This window comes from Halichoerus grypus, chromosome 11 (assembly GCF_964656455.1).
Source record: "Halichoerus grypus chromosome 11, mHalGry1.hap1.1, whole genome shotgun sequence".
In the NCBI taxonomy this organism is placed as follows: domain Eukaryota; kingdom Metazoa; phylum Chordata; class Mammalia; order Carnivora; family Phocidae; genus Halichoerus; species Halichoerus grypus.
In genome coordinates, this window is record NC_135722.1 from 16,644,599 (window position 1) to 16,660,834 (window position 16,236).

General features: G+C 57.1%; 1 protein-coding gene across 2 annotated transcripts in view; it reads right to left on the reverse strand.

The window, feature by feature from the left end:
* Positions 1-4: 4 nt before the first annotated feature.
* TSPAN18 (tetraspanin 18) overlaps positions 5-16,236 on the reverse strand; it is a 180,794-nt gene continuing 164,562 nt past the window's right edge. For both annotated transcript variants that reach the window (XM_036097703.2, XM_036097700.2), the window contains 5 exons: positions 11,586-11,660; positions 10,322-10,420; positions 9,550-9,732; positions 5,330-5,413; positions 5-3,218 (listed from right to left, as the gene is read on the reverse strand). In XM_036097703.2, coding sequence (XP_035953596.1) covers positions 3,171-3,218; positions 5,330-5,413; positions 9,550-9,732; positions 10,322-10,420; positions 11,586-11,660 — 489 coding nt within the window. In that variant the 3' untranslated portion in view covers positions 5-3,170. The remainder of the gene's footprint in view (positions 3,219-5,329; positions 5,414-9,549; positions 9,733-10,321; positions 10,421-11,585; positions 11,661-16,236) is intronic.

The window sequence follows — 16,236 nt, forward strand, 5'->3', positions numbered from 1 at the left end:
TCAGTGTGGGTGTTCTGTTTTATATTACAAAAACTCCTCTTGATATAGAATATAAAAAGGGGGGGCTCACAGGAAATAAACATGATAAATTAGCTCTGCTATCTACCGCAAGGAACATTTACAGTTTTCAAAATAGACTTTCGACCTAGGACCCACGGGGGGAAGGGAAGAGGGGGCTTCTGGGAGATGGGGATGCTGGGGCCTCGGCTGGTTTGGGGTGTCCGGTCTGGGCCCCTTAGGCATGGAAGGACGAGAGGGACAAGAGAGCCTCCAAACCCTTTGGATGGCTTCCCTCTTCCAAGAGGCAGGGGCTCTGGAGCAGGAAGCTGGCTTTCAGTCCAGGGTGTGGGTGTGTGACCAACAGTGGGGGGCCTGCTCTGGCTCCCCGCCCCCACAGCCCCATGGTCCCAGCAGCCAAACCACAGCCACCAGCACCTGTCCTGGGCTGTATGTGGACCGGCCCAGTTAGATCTCAGTGCCTGGGAGGGGGGCAAGCCTAACTGGGGCTGGGCTCTAGTCTTCACGCCTCGGAATGGCTGCAGACAACCTTGCAGACAGCTACCAGCCTGGTCAGTGCTAGAGACTGCCCGCTCTCCCTTTCCAGCCCCGGTGTGGGCAGCGGCGGATTCGGGGCTCCTTGGCACCTTTCGGGAAAGCCCTTGGGGATGAGGCTCACCACCCGCCCTTGAACCTGCCTCAGCCAGATGTTCCTCTGGGACCTGCCCTGCCTCCCACTGATTCTCACGGGGGTGGGGGGTGGCAAGGGGTGGGAATGGACAAGACTGGGGGAGGGAGGGGGGTGGGTGCCAGAGGCCGGGCCCTTCTTACCTTGAAGGCCCCAGATTCTCCTGGCTGCTAGGGGACCAGATGGGACCCGGAGGCCTGGGATTCCCCTGGACTGGAGCCACACGGCTGCCCCGTGAGACCGAGTCCCGCTGTTTTTATTTTTGTCAACCTCAGACCAGCCATTTGCCTCTGCCAGGAAGCTGGAGCCAAGCATGTGGGTGGGTGGGTCTAGAGAGGAGCAAGCCCAAGGCCTTGCTCAGGCTGGGCTGGGCTACCAGCTGCAGGGCGCTCTGGGTCCTGGGGACGCCCAGTCGCTGGGGAGTTCGTGGCATCATGTCCAGAGCTGCCAGGGCGGGCTGTTACAGGGACAATATGGAAAGCCCCAGCTTGGAGACCAGGAGGGGGGCCTGGGACTGGCGGGGGGGGAGGGGGGCCAGCAGAAGGTTGGGATGGGGAAGGGGAGAGTGGGGAGGAGGGTCAAACCCAACTTTTACAGCAGGCACAGAGCTCAGGGCTGCATCTCTAAAGGGGGTCGGTGGCAGAGCAGGGAGGCACGGGGCTCCAGCCACAGCTCCGTCTCTCCCAGTGGCTGGCAAGCTGGGAGGCTGGAAGCTGACAAAGGGCCTGGGATTCAGAATGGGCTCCCCCCAGACCCTGAAGGGGGGCTGTGGGGAGGAGAGAGGGCACCATGCTTACCCTCCCAACGCCATGCCTGTGGCAGACATCACTAATCAAGCCTTAATTGTCTGGCTGACATCACCAATCAAGATTATGCTGTCCTCCCCACCCCCTGACCCCAGGCCAAAGCTCAGATCCTCTGAACAGCCCCCGGCAGTCACTCCTGATTCATTGGGGTGGAGGCAGCTTGCAATACAGTTGCCAACACTGGTCTAGAATGTGAGGCCTGTGTATGAGGGACTGGTTTGTGGGTGCTGTGTGGGTGTGAGTCTAGGGGAAAACCTCTCCCTGCCCGAGCCTGGAAGAAACACTCAGAAGTGTGCTATGGACCATGAAGGGACAGGAAGCCATGTGGTAGCAGAAATGAGATGTCTTGGAGCTCTTTAGCCTGGAGAAAATGGGGCTTGGGGGAGGCAATGTGTGGCCTTAATACTTTGGGAAGGAGAGAGAGTGAGTGGGATGCCATGGATGGAACCAGAGAAAAACAGAGAACTCTAATGTGCACTGAGCTGATGCTAAAAAATCAAAGCAGTCCAAAGACAGAAGTCTGTCTTGGGAGGTAGTAAGCTCCCCATCATTGGAGGTATGCAAGAAGAGGGTGGCGAAGTCTTGGCAGAGATCTTGCAGAAGACATCCAAGCCTCAGTTCTGGGTGGGGAGAGGAGAACCAGATGATCTTGGGGGTTCCTTCCAGCCCTGGGAGCCACAGAGTTGATGGAGAATAGGGAAGGGGTTGGGCTTGTGGGAAGAAGTGGGCAGTGTGGAAAAGAGACTGTCGTGTGTGTGTGTGTGTGTGTGTGTGTGTGTCCCTGGGGGCTTAGAAAGAAGTATGGGGAGGTGGGAAGGGAGCAGGGAGGACAGTCCAGAATTTTCTTAGCTGTGGAGCTGGGAAGTTCTTGACCAGCTGGCTTTCTCTCTCCTGGGGAAGCCAGGATGCTGAGGCCAGGGAGGGGTGTGAGCAGCAGATCTGCTGGGACCTACAGAGGCCTGGAAGGAGCGACAGGCAGCCTAGGGACGACTGGGTTCTTGTTCAGAATTGTCATGCATATGCTGTGTGACTGAATGAAAAAGTGCCCCTCTCTGGGCTTTCCAGATTATTTGATCCAACAGATGAGGGAAGCAAGGACCCCGCCAGCTAGGCCATTCTTGGATCCAGTGTCTGCAGCCCACTCTTGGCCCCAGCCTGGGGCAGGGATAATTCCATCCTCAGAGGACCAGGGGTTGAACGTAGGTTCCAAGTTCTTAAGGACATGGTGACTGAGTCTCCTTGGGGCCCCCCGGGGCTTTGTCAACCTCTGAGAGTTGCTTTTGCTTCCTTGTTGGCTAAATCCACACTTTCTTGGCACCTGGAGCTGAGGAGAAGGCCCAGGCCCGGGGCTGCCAGAGGCTGGTGGGACCGAGGAGGGAACCTGGTCCTGGGGTTCCTTTGGTCTCTAGTGCAGACTCCTCCCTGGGGTTCAGGTGCCGGGACCCCTGCAGAGAGCCCATGGCATCCACCCGGAGACCAGGCGGGTCCATCAATCCGTAGTCTTGTCTTCATTTTGTTGTGTTAAAAAAATAGCTATTTTCCTCTGCCCCTTCTCCTGGCCACTCATCATGACCTCACCTCCTCCCCTGGGGCCAAGAGGGCAGGGGCACGGGGGAGGGGAGGGCTTTGGGTGCTGGGCAGTGGTGGTGGGTGAGGCTTCAGGCTCCAGGCCACGCCCTCTACTGGATGCCCCGGAAGAGACACATGGCAAAGATCATGGCGAAAAGCTGCAGAGAAAGTAGAAGTTGGCTTGTCAGCCTGGGCTCCCAGCCAGGCACGGGGCTGTCCCACCCCAAGGGGAAGTAATCATCAGCCCAGAAAGGGGGCTTACCCATCGCTGGGCACACTCCTGCAGGAGGGATCCCTGACGTTCCCTGAGGGCAAGCACCTTTTGCCAGCCACTGGCCCCCTTCGTGCAGCATAGGCATGGAAAGAAGGGGGCTTTGGACATGGGTTCAAATCTAGCTCCCCTATTTGCCAGCAGCAACCTTGAGCCAAACGTGTCCCTTCTCTGGGCCTGAGCATGTCCTGAGGGCTTCCTGAGCGACAGGCCCAGTTCTAAGTGTTTTCTCAGAAATCTTTGACAGAGCAGGAGGCAAGGCACAGAGAGGTCATGCAACCCGCCTAAGGTCACACAGCTGCAAGTGGGGGAGCTGGGGTTTGAGTCTAGGCACTCTGACCCCACAGCCCATGCTGAGAAGTGCTGCACACTCCACTTTCTAGCTCACAGGAGGGGAGTAAGACTGAAGTATAAGGTGATTAATGACGCAGTGATGCCCGTTAGATAGTGGATGTGGGAGAAAGTGACCAGCATCATTATTAACGGGCCGGGAAGATGTAGCCCTTGCCAGAGTTGAGAGCACAATCACTGAACACCTCACTAGGGCCCTGGGGGAGGCGGCGGTGGGCAGGCAGAGACCCAGATTCAGGGATGCCCCTCTGACCAGAATGGCTGAGGCCCCCACAGACAGGGGTCTTCTTGCAAGTAGCACAAGGGACAGTCCCCAGACCACAGGCTCAGGGCCAGATCTCTGGTCGGGGAATTGGGGTGGGGGAGGTGAGGCCGGGACAGGGATACAGCAAAAATCCCTTTTTGGGAGCACAGCTCTGCCTCCCATCGGGGTGCAGCTGGGCTTGTGGGGGGGGCGGTGAGGACAGCAAGTCAAGAATACAGACATTGTCTGATAAGCCCCTAGTACAACCGGCCAGGCATGGAGTCCCCATCCTCTGCCATCCTCACAACGCCCTGCAGCAACCCCGGCCTGGGAGCAGGGTAGTAGCTCCATTTTGCAGAGAAGTCCTCTATGGCCCAGAGGCCCCGTCTGGGGAGACGCGCGCGGAGCTGGAGTTAACCCCGAAAAGCCCGTGTTCTTCCTGCACGGGACGCACGCCTGCGATTCCCACAGTCCCAGCAGATTTATCTGTCTCTCGTTCGTTCCCCCCGCCCCCCCGCCGCCCCGTCAGAGACCTTGTTCACCTGGAATGGTGCTGGCATACAGTAGGGGCTCAATCTGTGCTTGCTGAATGAACGAATAAATGACCCCTCCCTCTGCCCCATCTCCAGTAGTCTCCACAAAACTGCTCCACGTGGGGCTGGAGGACACCCTGAGAAGGAGGGGCAGGGAGGCTGCCTGACTTCGTCTCCCCGCCCGCCCACGACTGGCTGAGGCCCGGGAGTGGTCTTTCCTGGAGATGGTCAGGCACGGGCTACGCGGTCAGTCCAAACTCCGGGAGGAGAGGTTTGAGATCCAGGAGCGGGGGAGGTGGGGAGAAAGGAGGGGCAGCTCCGCCCCTCGGCTGAAGCGCCCCCTGGTGGCGGCGGCCGGAGTCTGCAGCTGCCTTCCTTTCGAGGGGGCTCCGGGACTGGGGCTGAAGGGGGTTTAATTAAGACCGTCCTTGTGAGGTCGACAGGGCCCCACAGGCCCTGAACCCCCCACAGAGAAAGGGCCTGATCTAGAAGCACAAGCCGCAGCCCCTCCCTCAAGGCAGCGGTGTTGAAAGTCTGTGGAGTTCTCTCTGGATCTCTGGGGAGGATTAGCCAGAGAGGAACAGGGATAGGGAGGCAGTGGGAGGAAGATTAGGGGGTGACTCTCAGAGCCTGCCCACTCACTGCTGGAGACTTGCTCAGATGAGCCCAGAGTCCAACAGTGACTCAGGCAACAGAGAGACCCAACTGGGCTTACCGCCCCACAGTTCCCGCAGCAGGGGACCCATTTGGTCCTGGATTTAGGATGTGGAGACAGAAGTAGGCTGGGTGGTGCAGGCCATGGGGGATCTCTCTGAGACCCCGTCTGTGCCTTGCTTCTGGGGAGCTGCAGAAGTGGGGGCTTTTACTTACCTCGATGGCCAGCACCCCTATGGCGAGGGCTCCAGCCAGGTAGACGTAGGTTTCAAAAGTGTTGAGGATCACTGTGTAACAGCCCTGGGAGGGAAGGACCAGAGGTGAGGCCATAGCTGGAGACAGTCTGGGGTCAGGGGCCAGCATCAGGACCGAAGCATGAAGCCTGGGAACTGGCCTGTGGCCCCAAAGCTCGGGCAGCAGCAGGCTTACCCTGTCAAACCCCTGTTGGCACCGTTTGGTGGGGAGGGGGTGGGGGGCAGGAGGCTCATAAGCAGCAATTTGGCAGCATCACACCAAAGCCCCTCCTGGCCCTCCAGCTGCTCAGGTGGGGCTGGGAACGGCCAGCCTGAGCACCGCATCCACCATAAACGCTTTGGGTAGTAGCCACAGCGATTGGAATAATTAAAAATTTCCCCAAAATATCTGGACTCCCTGCTGCTCTCGAAAAACCAGGAGATCCAGGGGCGCCTGGTGGCTCAGTCATTAAGCGTCTGCCTTCGGCTCAGGTCATGATCCCAGCGTCCTGGGATCGAGCCCCGCATTGGGCTCCCTGCTCCGCGGGAAGCCAGCTTCTCCCTCTCCAGCTCCCCCCGTTTGTGTTCCCTCTCTCGCTATGTCTCTCTCTGTCAAATAAATAAAATCGTAAAAAAAAAAGAAAAGAAAAGAAAAGAAAAGAAAAACCAGGAGATCCAGCAAGTGGAGTCATCATCTCTATATGGCGGTCCCTGTCAGATGGGACAAGGGTTCCCTGGGGGTCCACAGCCCCCGTCATTCCCTGTTGAGCTACACCCACCCTCTCCACTCCTTCTTATTACCTGCCTGCTGGCTGAAGGATTTTGGTGTTCAGCCTCTGCCCTAAGGAAACAGCCCATTCCTCAAAGCCCAGCGCACCCTTTACCTCCTCCGGGCAGCCTTCCAAGATGAGCCCAGCCCTCCAGGCCCCTCTAAATGGATGAATTCCTGTGTTATTACTGCTCTCTCAGGCAGCGCTGGGGATATACACACTGAGATAAAGATGGATATAGACACACAGAGAGAGCACGAGCGGCCCTACCGATGCCCTCACCTTGAGCCAGTCTTGCCCTGCTCACTCTGCTCCAGCCCTACTGGCCTCCCTCTCTTGGTTCCTGGAGCACACCATGCTCCTTCCCACCCCAGGGCCTTTGCACATGCTGCTCTCACTCTCTGGCTGGAATACTCTTCCCATGCCAAGAGGATGAGAGTGTAGCTCTTTATGTCGACCATCACAACAGCACCCAGACTCACAACTGCCAGGGAGTGGGTGGGGAGCACTGGGGATAAAGCAGAGAAATGTGATGCTGTGAGGAGAGAGGGCTTAAGATCACCCAGACAGATGGGGAATATGGATGGTTTCCTATTGGTGGTCACCACTCTGGCCTGGAGTCAAGCTCTAGCAAGGTCATCATCTATTGGGAGACCCCCGGATTCGTTTCCAGCAGGAGAACACATTCCTGACTTGCCTGGGTGACTGTCTTGACCCAGGGAAGGCTGAAGAAGAGCAGGAAAAACTGCATTGGTGGGTTTGACTCATACCAGTGGGGGAGTCTGAATATTCATCATGGATCACCTTCTTTCGGGATTTCCTCATTTCTGCTCATTGGAGTTCAATGGTAAACAGTGGAGGGCTAACTCAACATCCACAGATGAGTGCCCTCTGCCTTGGCCCTTGATGGCCACATAACCGAGTCCTGGCCATCAAGATCTATACAGATGTTCTACTGGGGCTTTCTGGGAAAGACGGTGGTGCCATGCTTTCCCTTCTGTCTTAAACATGGGTGGGATGTCTGGAGCCATGGCAGCCATTTTGCCACCAAGGAAAGGCCACGAAGATCACAGAGACCAGGCTTTGACTGACAGGACAAAGCTACTGATGTAATGGGAGAAGCCACCACCTTCCAGAATTCTTGCTGTGTGTGAAACACAAAGGGCATTTGCATAAGCCCCTTCAGTTGGGATTTCGGGTCCTTGCATTCAGACGTTTTGCTCACTGATTCAAGACTGTGACGGGGATGCAAGGCACAGTCAGAAATGCACCCTGGGCTTTAGGGAAATGGGCTTTGGAGAAAAACCAAATAGTGATAGTCCCTCCAGAGAGGCTTTGAAAAGGAAGGATGCTCAGGGGGGATGTGAGGGTCTCTGGAAAGGATCCCAGAAAAGGATCTCATGAGGAACAGAGGAAGAGGCACCATAAAGAAGTCAGGCAGGGGCACCTGGGTGGCTCAGTCGTTAAGCGTCTGCCTTCGGCTCAGGTCATGATCCCGGGGTCCTGGGATCGAGCCCCGCATCGGGCTCCCTGCTCCGTGGGAAGCCTGCTTCTCCCTCTCCCACTCACCCTGCTTGTGTTCCCTCTCTCGCTGTCTCTCTCTCTGTCAAAAAAATAAATAAAATCTTAAAAAAAAAAAAAAAAAAAAAAGAAGTCAGGCAGCTGCAGGGACCTTCCCAAGGAGCTCTGATCCCAAAGCCGTTCCCAGGAGATGGAAGGAGGTGTCATCACCAAGGATGAGTCCCAAAATGGGAAGTTTATGAGGATGAAGCCCTACAGGAACAATGAAGCCTCCCTGAAGAATCCACAGGTGGCCTCAGGACATAGGCTTGGCTCTGGGCACCAGGCATCCCAAACAGCAGGGCCTTGGACTAGGCTGGACAAGCTAGAAGTTTGTTTGCCTTTCGTATGAAATCCTCAGCTGAGGTGGCCCGTCTGTTTCATGCAGCCTTCCGCGGCCCAGGCCCCTCTCATAATGCCCTGACATCCTAGGGCGCCACCCTCCGCGGCCACGTCCCAGATGGCGGTCACCACAGCTTCATGCCTGCCAGGGGGGAACGGAGGAGGGGCCGGCCCTGTGGTTTCTCTTAAAGACCGGATGCAAGTTGTACAAATGGCTTGGCTACTGCGGGGTCACCTGGCCTCCCTGCCAGGGAAGCAGGAAGTGAAGTTTTTCCCTGGTGGCGATGGCATCTTCTAAACGCCATCTTTCCAAGGAGGACTGCTGGCTCTGCGACGGTATGAGGAATCTGAGGTCCAGAAAGGGTGTCACAGCAGGTAACAGTCCGGGCCTGCCTGACATCGAAGGCTGAGACCTCCCCCGCCTCCCCTCCATGTCCTGCAGCTTCTCCTGGAGGCTGAGACCCAAGCCCTTGGTGGCCCTCCTTGCCCCAAGCTCACAGTGGCCTGAACCCAGGGCCCCTGTGAAGTCCTCTGACACCACGTGTGTGGGGGAGGGGGTGCTGAGTGCCAAGCTGAGGCTGAGAAGACCTCAGCGGAGGGCCAGGGGCAGGCCTCAGCACGCGGCACCCCTTCTTGGGGCTCTCCGAGGCCTGCCCTATGGCCCCCATCCCAGTCCTGTCCAGCTTGGCATCTGGTTTTATTTTCTTTATAGTAATCATGACCATGTGAAATTATTACTTATAGTTTGCTCCTTGGTTATCATGTGCTTTCTTTAAGTAGATCATGAGTGCCTTGTCTCCCATCTCTTGCTGTGTCCCTTGCATCTGGAATTCTCCCAGGAGCTCCTCGTGAGAAGCCTAATCAAGTGAGGGGCATGGGGCATGCCCTGGGTTCATCCTTGTTTTCGCCCTCCCACCCCCAGCCTGGTCTCACACACACACACCGGAGGGGCCAGGGGCCCAGGGAGGGTTGCTGCTCAGTGGGAAGGAGGAATCAAGTACAAGGGCACAATCTGTCTCACAGGGGGTGTGTGTGTGTGCGTGCGCACAAAGCAGGGGCCCTGTGTCCCCCAGAGACGGCATGTACAAGAAAGGGAAAGGGCTTCTTCCTGGGACTGAGATAAAGTCCTTAGGTGGCAAGAGAAACAAAGAGTCTGGTAGTTTCCCTGACCTTGGAGGAGAACCTTGCTCCCTGGGGGTCAGAGGGGGCTTCTGTATGGCACAGGTGAGCTTCCCCCACAATAAGAGCTAAGGAGGGGCCCCCTCTATGTAATTCAGGTTTGGGCTCCTGACCTGCATTGTCAGAAGCTCAGGGAGTGCTCTCCCTGGACCACCGCACAGCTCCTACTCACCCTTTAACCTTTAACCCCTGCCAAAGGCCCACTCCTCTGGCTGGGCCATCGCCGGCCCATCTGCCACCCTCATCCTTCCTCTACTGTGGCTGGATCTCAGGGACTTCACAGCCCCCACCCACCCGCCCAGCTCTGGCCATCCAAGTCCCCCTGCCTGGGGCGGGGAGCGGGGCCTGCTACCTGCTTGTTCAGGAACAGGTCCCTTCCCAGCAGGCACTCGTCCCTGCTCAGCAGGACCCCGTCCCGAGTCTGCGGTTCTCTTCGGCAGCAGGCCTCGGGCACCTCGTCGCTGTCCAGAGTCAGCAGTCGGAAAACTGACGCAAACCGGAAGTCTTCGGGCCCGTTGACGCCACAACAGCCGAACTAGGAGGAGAGCGAAGGGAAGAGTCTTGGGGGGGGTGGGAGCTGGGCCAAGGGCAGAGGGCCCGGGGGCAGAGGTGGACAGATGGCCTCCCCCGAGGCCACCATAAGGCAAGGTGGTGGAGCGGAGTCAAGATTCAGCTAGGGGTTGGCTCCCTCTTCTCCTCCTGTGTGACCCCGGGAAAGTCGCTCAACCTCTCTGAGCCTCCGGTGTCCTCCTGTGTAAAACGGGGATGGTGGTGACAATTCCCGCCTCCCCGGGCCTTAGCGCCCACTAAACAGTGGCTGTGATTACCCTCACTGACAATGACAGAGGACTAGGGTCAGGGATAGCAAACAGGTTTCAGCCGGAGTTTGGACTGTGTTCGATGGGCCTTTAATGACGGCCCAGAATGCTGGGTGGATGGCGATTCCCAGGCCCAGGCTGGGCTCAGCGGGCCAGCCCTGACTGGTTAGTGATGTCTGGCGCAGGCACGCGAGCCAAGCGGGCTCCGGAGGCCGGCCGTTTGCTGCACCTGGCCTTGGGGCTTTGAAGGCTCACGGCATCCCTGGGCGGGGGGGGGGGGGGGGGGGGGGGGGCGCGGTCACTCACTGTGATCATGACCGAGTTCCAGGTGGCAGAGAAGACATCGGTGTCATTGTTGCCCTGATAGTGCTTGGTGAGCTCCTTGGTGAAGAACTCGCGGGTGAGCTGCAGGAAGAGGCAGAGGGCGCTGTGAGACCCCCCCACGCCCCCCAGCAGCGTGGGGCAGCCCCCACCCTGGCCTGGTCTCTTCAGCTAGCTGCTTCTGGAGGGAGGCAAGGCCCCAGGGCCCCAAGGCTGGGCATTCTCCTAAACCACTAACTTGGGGTGGCCCCTGAGTCCCCACTCCAGGGCCTGTGGCCTCCCCTTACCGATCACCGGCAGGAAGAGGAAGTCTACCCACACACCCCTCGGTGAGCCCGAGGCCGGGGCACGCACGGAAGCTCTCTCAGCCCTGCAGCTCTTCTCAGAAGCAGGGTTTATCCAGGTGGTGGGCTTGCTCCTAGCCTCACTCCCTCTCCCCAGAGCTGCTCATGAGAGCCAGGGGGTACCCCGGGTCCCCGGCCCTGAAGAAGTCACGGTGTGGAGCGGGGAGTCTGCAGATCCAGTTTGTAGACGTGTCCTTGGAAGGTGCTCCTGCCCTCAGAATATCCTCCCCAGGCCTCACCACCGTTCTCCCCGCTGTAGTGAAAGGACAGGGCCCTGCGTGGTGCCCAGCTGCAGGCTCCATTCTCTGCCCACAGAGCGGCTGCCTCTTCCCCTCTGTCCACGGCTTGCCTTCCTGCTCCCCCAGACCAGCTTGGGTCTCTGGACCCCTCACGCCTCTCTTTCCCTCCCCCTCCTGCTTCCAGGCCCCCTGTGGCTGCCGTGCCTGGCTCCTACAGACTCGGAAGGGGGCTGGTGCCCTGGGTGGTTGGCCCGGAAAAAGTGGCCGGTGAGGGCAAGTTGCCCAAATTGGATACTGGCCAGGGCCTCAACCGAAAGGGCTCTGCTCTGTCCTCCTGCATGTCACACATCCCAGGGCTTGGGGGATAGCCTCGCCGACTATCCCCTGCCCGTCAAATGATTATGGCTGGGCACGGGGTGGAATGGAAGATTCCAGAATCAGGTGTGGATTGTATCAGCTGCTTTGGAAGAGCAGAGACCCTAAAGGACCCTCCGATTCTGCCCTCTGGAAAAACCCTTGCAGGAAGAGGGTCGCTGGGGTGGGGGGCCACGATTTGGGCTGGAATTGCTCGCTGAGAGGCTGCCGACTCTGCGAGACCCTCTCTGAGGAGGGGAGGGACTGGCCATGAAGGGGGGCCGGGGCACGGGGGGGCCCCCCCGCACGTACGTTCTCCCTGAAGATGAAGGCCAGGATGGCTGCCGAGAGCTCCGCCAAGAAGATGATGAGGATGAACAGGAAGAACTGCAAAGAGAAGAGGCAGGCTCATGAGCCCCAAGGGCGGCGGGAAGGGGACAGGTGACCACTCGCTGATGCACCTGTCCGTCTGTCACGCAATTGACCCAATGTACCAATTTTATGAGACAAAGGAACCTCATTGCCATACCCCAGACATTTTTTCATAATAGGCATACCAACAATTCATCTTTGGGGGTCAGCAAGGTAAACAAACAAATATGCCTTCCGGGCAAATGGCACCCCTTCCACGATGCCCCTTGTGCAGTGTTCAGCCTGAACAACGCCACCCGGTAGCCCTGGAGGGTGATCGGTGTTGACCTGTTTGGGCCCTCTCCATGTGGAAATCCGGAGTTCCCTGGGGACCCCTGATTGGTTTTCCCCACCCTGCGCGCCCCAGCACCACCTCTCCCTGCCTGGCCGTCTCTCCTTCCCATGAGCAGTGGGGAGACGATGTTTATCTTCAGCCACAATAAAGGAGCAAGATGGGAGGGAAGGTGATGGGTCCAACAACATCTGGAAACCCAGGCGCCGGAGTTTGAAATCTAACAAGACCCTTGTCTGCTCTACTCACTGCATTTCTCGATGTTCCCCAAATTTTCCATGATGCCTCCTGTCTTGGGGCCCTTGCAGGCTACCCTCCCTCTGCCAGGAAAGCTCTTCCCTTTATGAAAGTTCCTCATTTTCCAGACCAGGCTCAGCCCAGCCCCTCGCCTGGTGGTGAGAAGCCTTTCCTGGCTCCCCCTCATCACAGTGCCCCACAGAGGTGCCCGCCCAGCAGCTGCTGCACGAGCCCCTCCCCCGCCCCCACTGCTGGCCCCCAGATCACGAACAGAAGCACAGAGGCTGTAAGAGCATGCGTGCTGCATTCCCAGTGCCCGCCAGCAAAGACGTCGGAACAGGGCTGTCAGACGAACCAGTGAATCCAGGACTGACCCGCTCACCACAGGACCTTGTTCCCTGCCACATCTCAGACCCTGGTCAGTGTGGGCACTGCTTTGGCTGAGGGCTGTTGGCAGAAGAAACAGGAAATGACTTTGCCTTTATTATTCAGCGTTGTAGGTGCCGTTGGCATTTCCAGTCTGTGACAATCCCGGAGTCGTCAGCCCACCTGGAGACCACCAGCAGAGGACCAAATGCCCGCTGCCCACGGAGAGTGGTTCCTCCACACCCTCCCAGTCACCGCAGCCGGCTGCCCTGAGACCTGCACTGGATGTGCCCAAGCTGGAAGGAGGTGGAGGGTCCTGGGCTCAGCATCAGGCCAACTCAGCCTCTTTGTCCCTTCTTGTGGCTTGAAAAACCCCTTTGAGCCTCAGTTTCCTTGTCAGTAAAATGGGGATGCTAACATCCACTCCTGGGATCATCATGGGGAATCATGAAATAATGGATGTAAAAGTCTCTCTATGTCGTCAGAGGGCTGAGCAAAGCTTGTCGTCGAGGGCCTTACAAGTGTAGAAGGACCGTGGAAGCCAGCTCACGCGTGAGCCTCGGAGGGCCTGGCTGTCAGGGGTTCGCTCAGCGCGTTTCCTGCAGACATCCGCTGCTGTTGGCAACGCCCCTGGGTAGCCCTCCCCTGGATCGCATCTCTCCCAGTCAGAAGGTTTCTGTCACTTTATCCTCATCCCGGGAAGACCCCAGTCACGTTCCCTCCCTGACTTTTCAGCTCTAACAGCGACCGCCCCACACAGGCCCTGTGGTTTCTCCAAACTGCTTGGGCTGCAGACGGAGAGCCTCGGGATGGATTTCGAGATGGTCTATCCAGGGTGCGGATGTGAAACATCCCAAGACCTGTCAATGGCTTCATTTGTTTTTTAAATGTCCAACCCCGAGGAGAATGCCTTGCATAAACACCCCTTCACCTTCATCCCTAGTGGTCATCTTCAGCCACGGGCTGGCCGGTCAAGCTGCCTCCCACATGGGCTCCAGCTCAGAGAGGCTTGTTTGGCCTTAGAAGCATCATGCTGCCTCTTCTCTCTCTGCTAGAAAGTGTGGCTCAGGACTGGCCTGAGGGACTCTTCTGAGCCCTGGGGGTCTGTTTCCCCAGGATTGCTAGGGTCTGGGGGGAGAGTTCCCTGCCCAGAGGGCCCCCTGTGCCCCGGGCAGGCTTGCCCTCCCCACCCCACCACGACTCCCACAGTCCATTCTGCCAACCCCACAACCCCCACTTCCACAAGAGGCCGTGCAGCCTCTCATCCCCCGTGACAGTGATGGAGGCCCCTGGCAGGGCTCCTGGCACTTCCATTTGGCCGGTGATGGATGGGCATCCGGCCCTGTTTCACATGGCCGCCATGGGACCTCCTCCCTGCCCTCTGCCCTCTTGGAGCAGTCGCTGGCAGTTCCCAGGCTCGCAAAGAGAGGCCCTGGAAATGGTTTCCATCCTCAGCGAGGCGACCGAGCTGGCTCTGGCTATCGATCATAGCTGAGACAGTCATCAACTATGGATGAGACCGAGCTCATGCCGCGTGCACACCGCGTGCTCGGCGCCCCGGGAGCGTGGGGCACTCCGGGATGGTGCAGCTAAAGGGCTTTGCACGAGGCCGGCACAGCAGAGAGCTGCTCAGATGGTGGCTCAGAACCAAGAGGCAGGCACGGCTGTCCCGAGGGCAAGTGCTGGTGTGGGCAAGTCCCGAGAAAGTCACGTCGGCTATCCTCTATTGCGAGCTTACCACTGAGGCGCCCTGGATCGTTCGCGGCTCCTTCCTTGGGGTGCTTTCGGCAGCCTGGTGAAGCAGCTGCGGTTGCCATCAACCCCTCCAGCTTACCCGGGGGAGCTGGGGACCCGGAGAGGGTAGCACACCCATAAGAGCCTCCAGGTCTGAAGACTTTCAGATTGCCCATAGGGTCTCTTGTGGACCAACCTAATTCTTTTAGTTTCATGTTTATCAAGTGCTTGCCTGTGCTGGGAACGGAGTTAAGCAAGATGCACATTTTTACTTTGAGCTGTGATTACAATACTATGGCTGGGAAAGCAGTATCCTCATCTCCATTTTACAAAGGAGGAGCCTAGGTTCAGAGAGGTTAAGTAACTGCCCTCAGGTCACACAGCCAGGAAGTAGCAGAGCAGAGATTAGAACCAAGACTTTTCTGACTCCAAAGCCCATGCTCTTGCCACGCTTCTAAGACCACCTCCTCTCTGTCCCTTTATTCCAGGGCTATTCATTGAGCGCCTACTGTGTACCAGGCACTCTGCTAGGTCCTGGCAAACTCATATACACAAGGCAGATGTGGTCCCCATTGTCATGCAGTTTACATTGAGCGGAGGTTCCTGATTGCTGAGATGAAATTCAAGAACGAGCCTAGTAACTCACTGAAGGAGAAAGTAGGGCTCTCCAGAAGGAGGGGGCCTGCAGATCTCCTTGCCATTGTCCCCTCCTGGAGCAGGGTTTCCCCAAGCCCTAGATGCCACTTCTGCCCACTGACCTTCTCCAGCACGAAATATCTTCCTCTTGCTTAACAGGGTTATCATTGGTTATTTGGAGAAGCTCCCCCTGGACGCGGCCACGGGGCTTGTCCTGATGCCTCCGGCCTCCCGGGGCTTCCCCTCATGGGGCGGGGCCTTTCCCAGGGGTTTTAAGTTAATCTCACCTCATCCCATTTGCCGAAGGACACATTTGCCAGTAATTCCCGAACATCAAACGTTCACCACTTTGCTTCGGATGGAAAAATTAACAAAGGGACGGAAACTGCTATTTTGCCTCCTCGCAAACATTTCCAGACTTTTCTAGCCCATCTGCCTATGGGCACCTCTACTTTCAGTTCTCGTTTCTAATAAATGTTTACCAAATTTACATACTTTATGTGCCATTCAGCTCATTTATCTCCTCTAAATATCTCCTTTTGCTGTTCTCCTTTCCAATTTAGCATGCCTTTGTCATAAAATATAAAAAAATTTTTTGTATCTTTAAATAAATAGATTAAAAACATTCTGCAAATGACTCCTAGGCAAGCAACCATGAAAAAGGGATGCCACAAAAGGCCCATTATAGGCTGACATTATCCTATTGTATTTGAAAAGGCTGTAAAATTGATCGACAGGAGTGTTTGGAAACTGTATCTTTAGAAAAATTAATCATTAGGTGATGTGGTCATTAGGCTCATTGGTCGGCTGAGGGTGATGGGGCCCTGGGGTTTTAGCCTCAGAGTGGGGGTTGGGGAGGGGATGCTCTGTTACCCCCACCCCAGGCCTCCCAATCGGCTGAGGTGGCCGAAGTCACTCCCTCTTGGTCCTGTTCATGACGAGTCTTCTCTTCCTCCCCGGAAGGCTGAGGAACAGGGTCGTCAGGCTCCTCGAGGGACCTCGGAGGCTACCACGGGTAAGACTTGGTGCCCCTCCTCAGCAGGAACCACAACACGGCCAGTCCAGGTCAGAAAGAGAAGCACTTCTTCTTATATTTTTAGGTCATGAATCTTTTTGAAAACCTTCCAGAAGCTGTGGCATCTCTCCCCAGAAACATACATGTTCACACAACAAAACACACGCAAACACATATGTATAGGCACACAACACACAACACACACACACAACACACACAACACACACACAACACACACACACAACACACACACATAACACACACAACACACA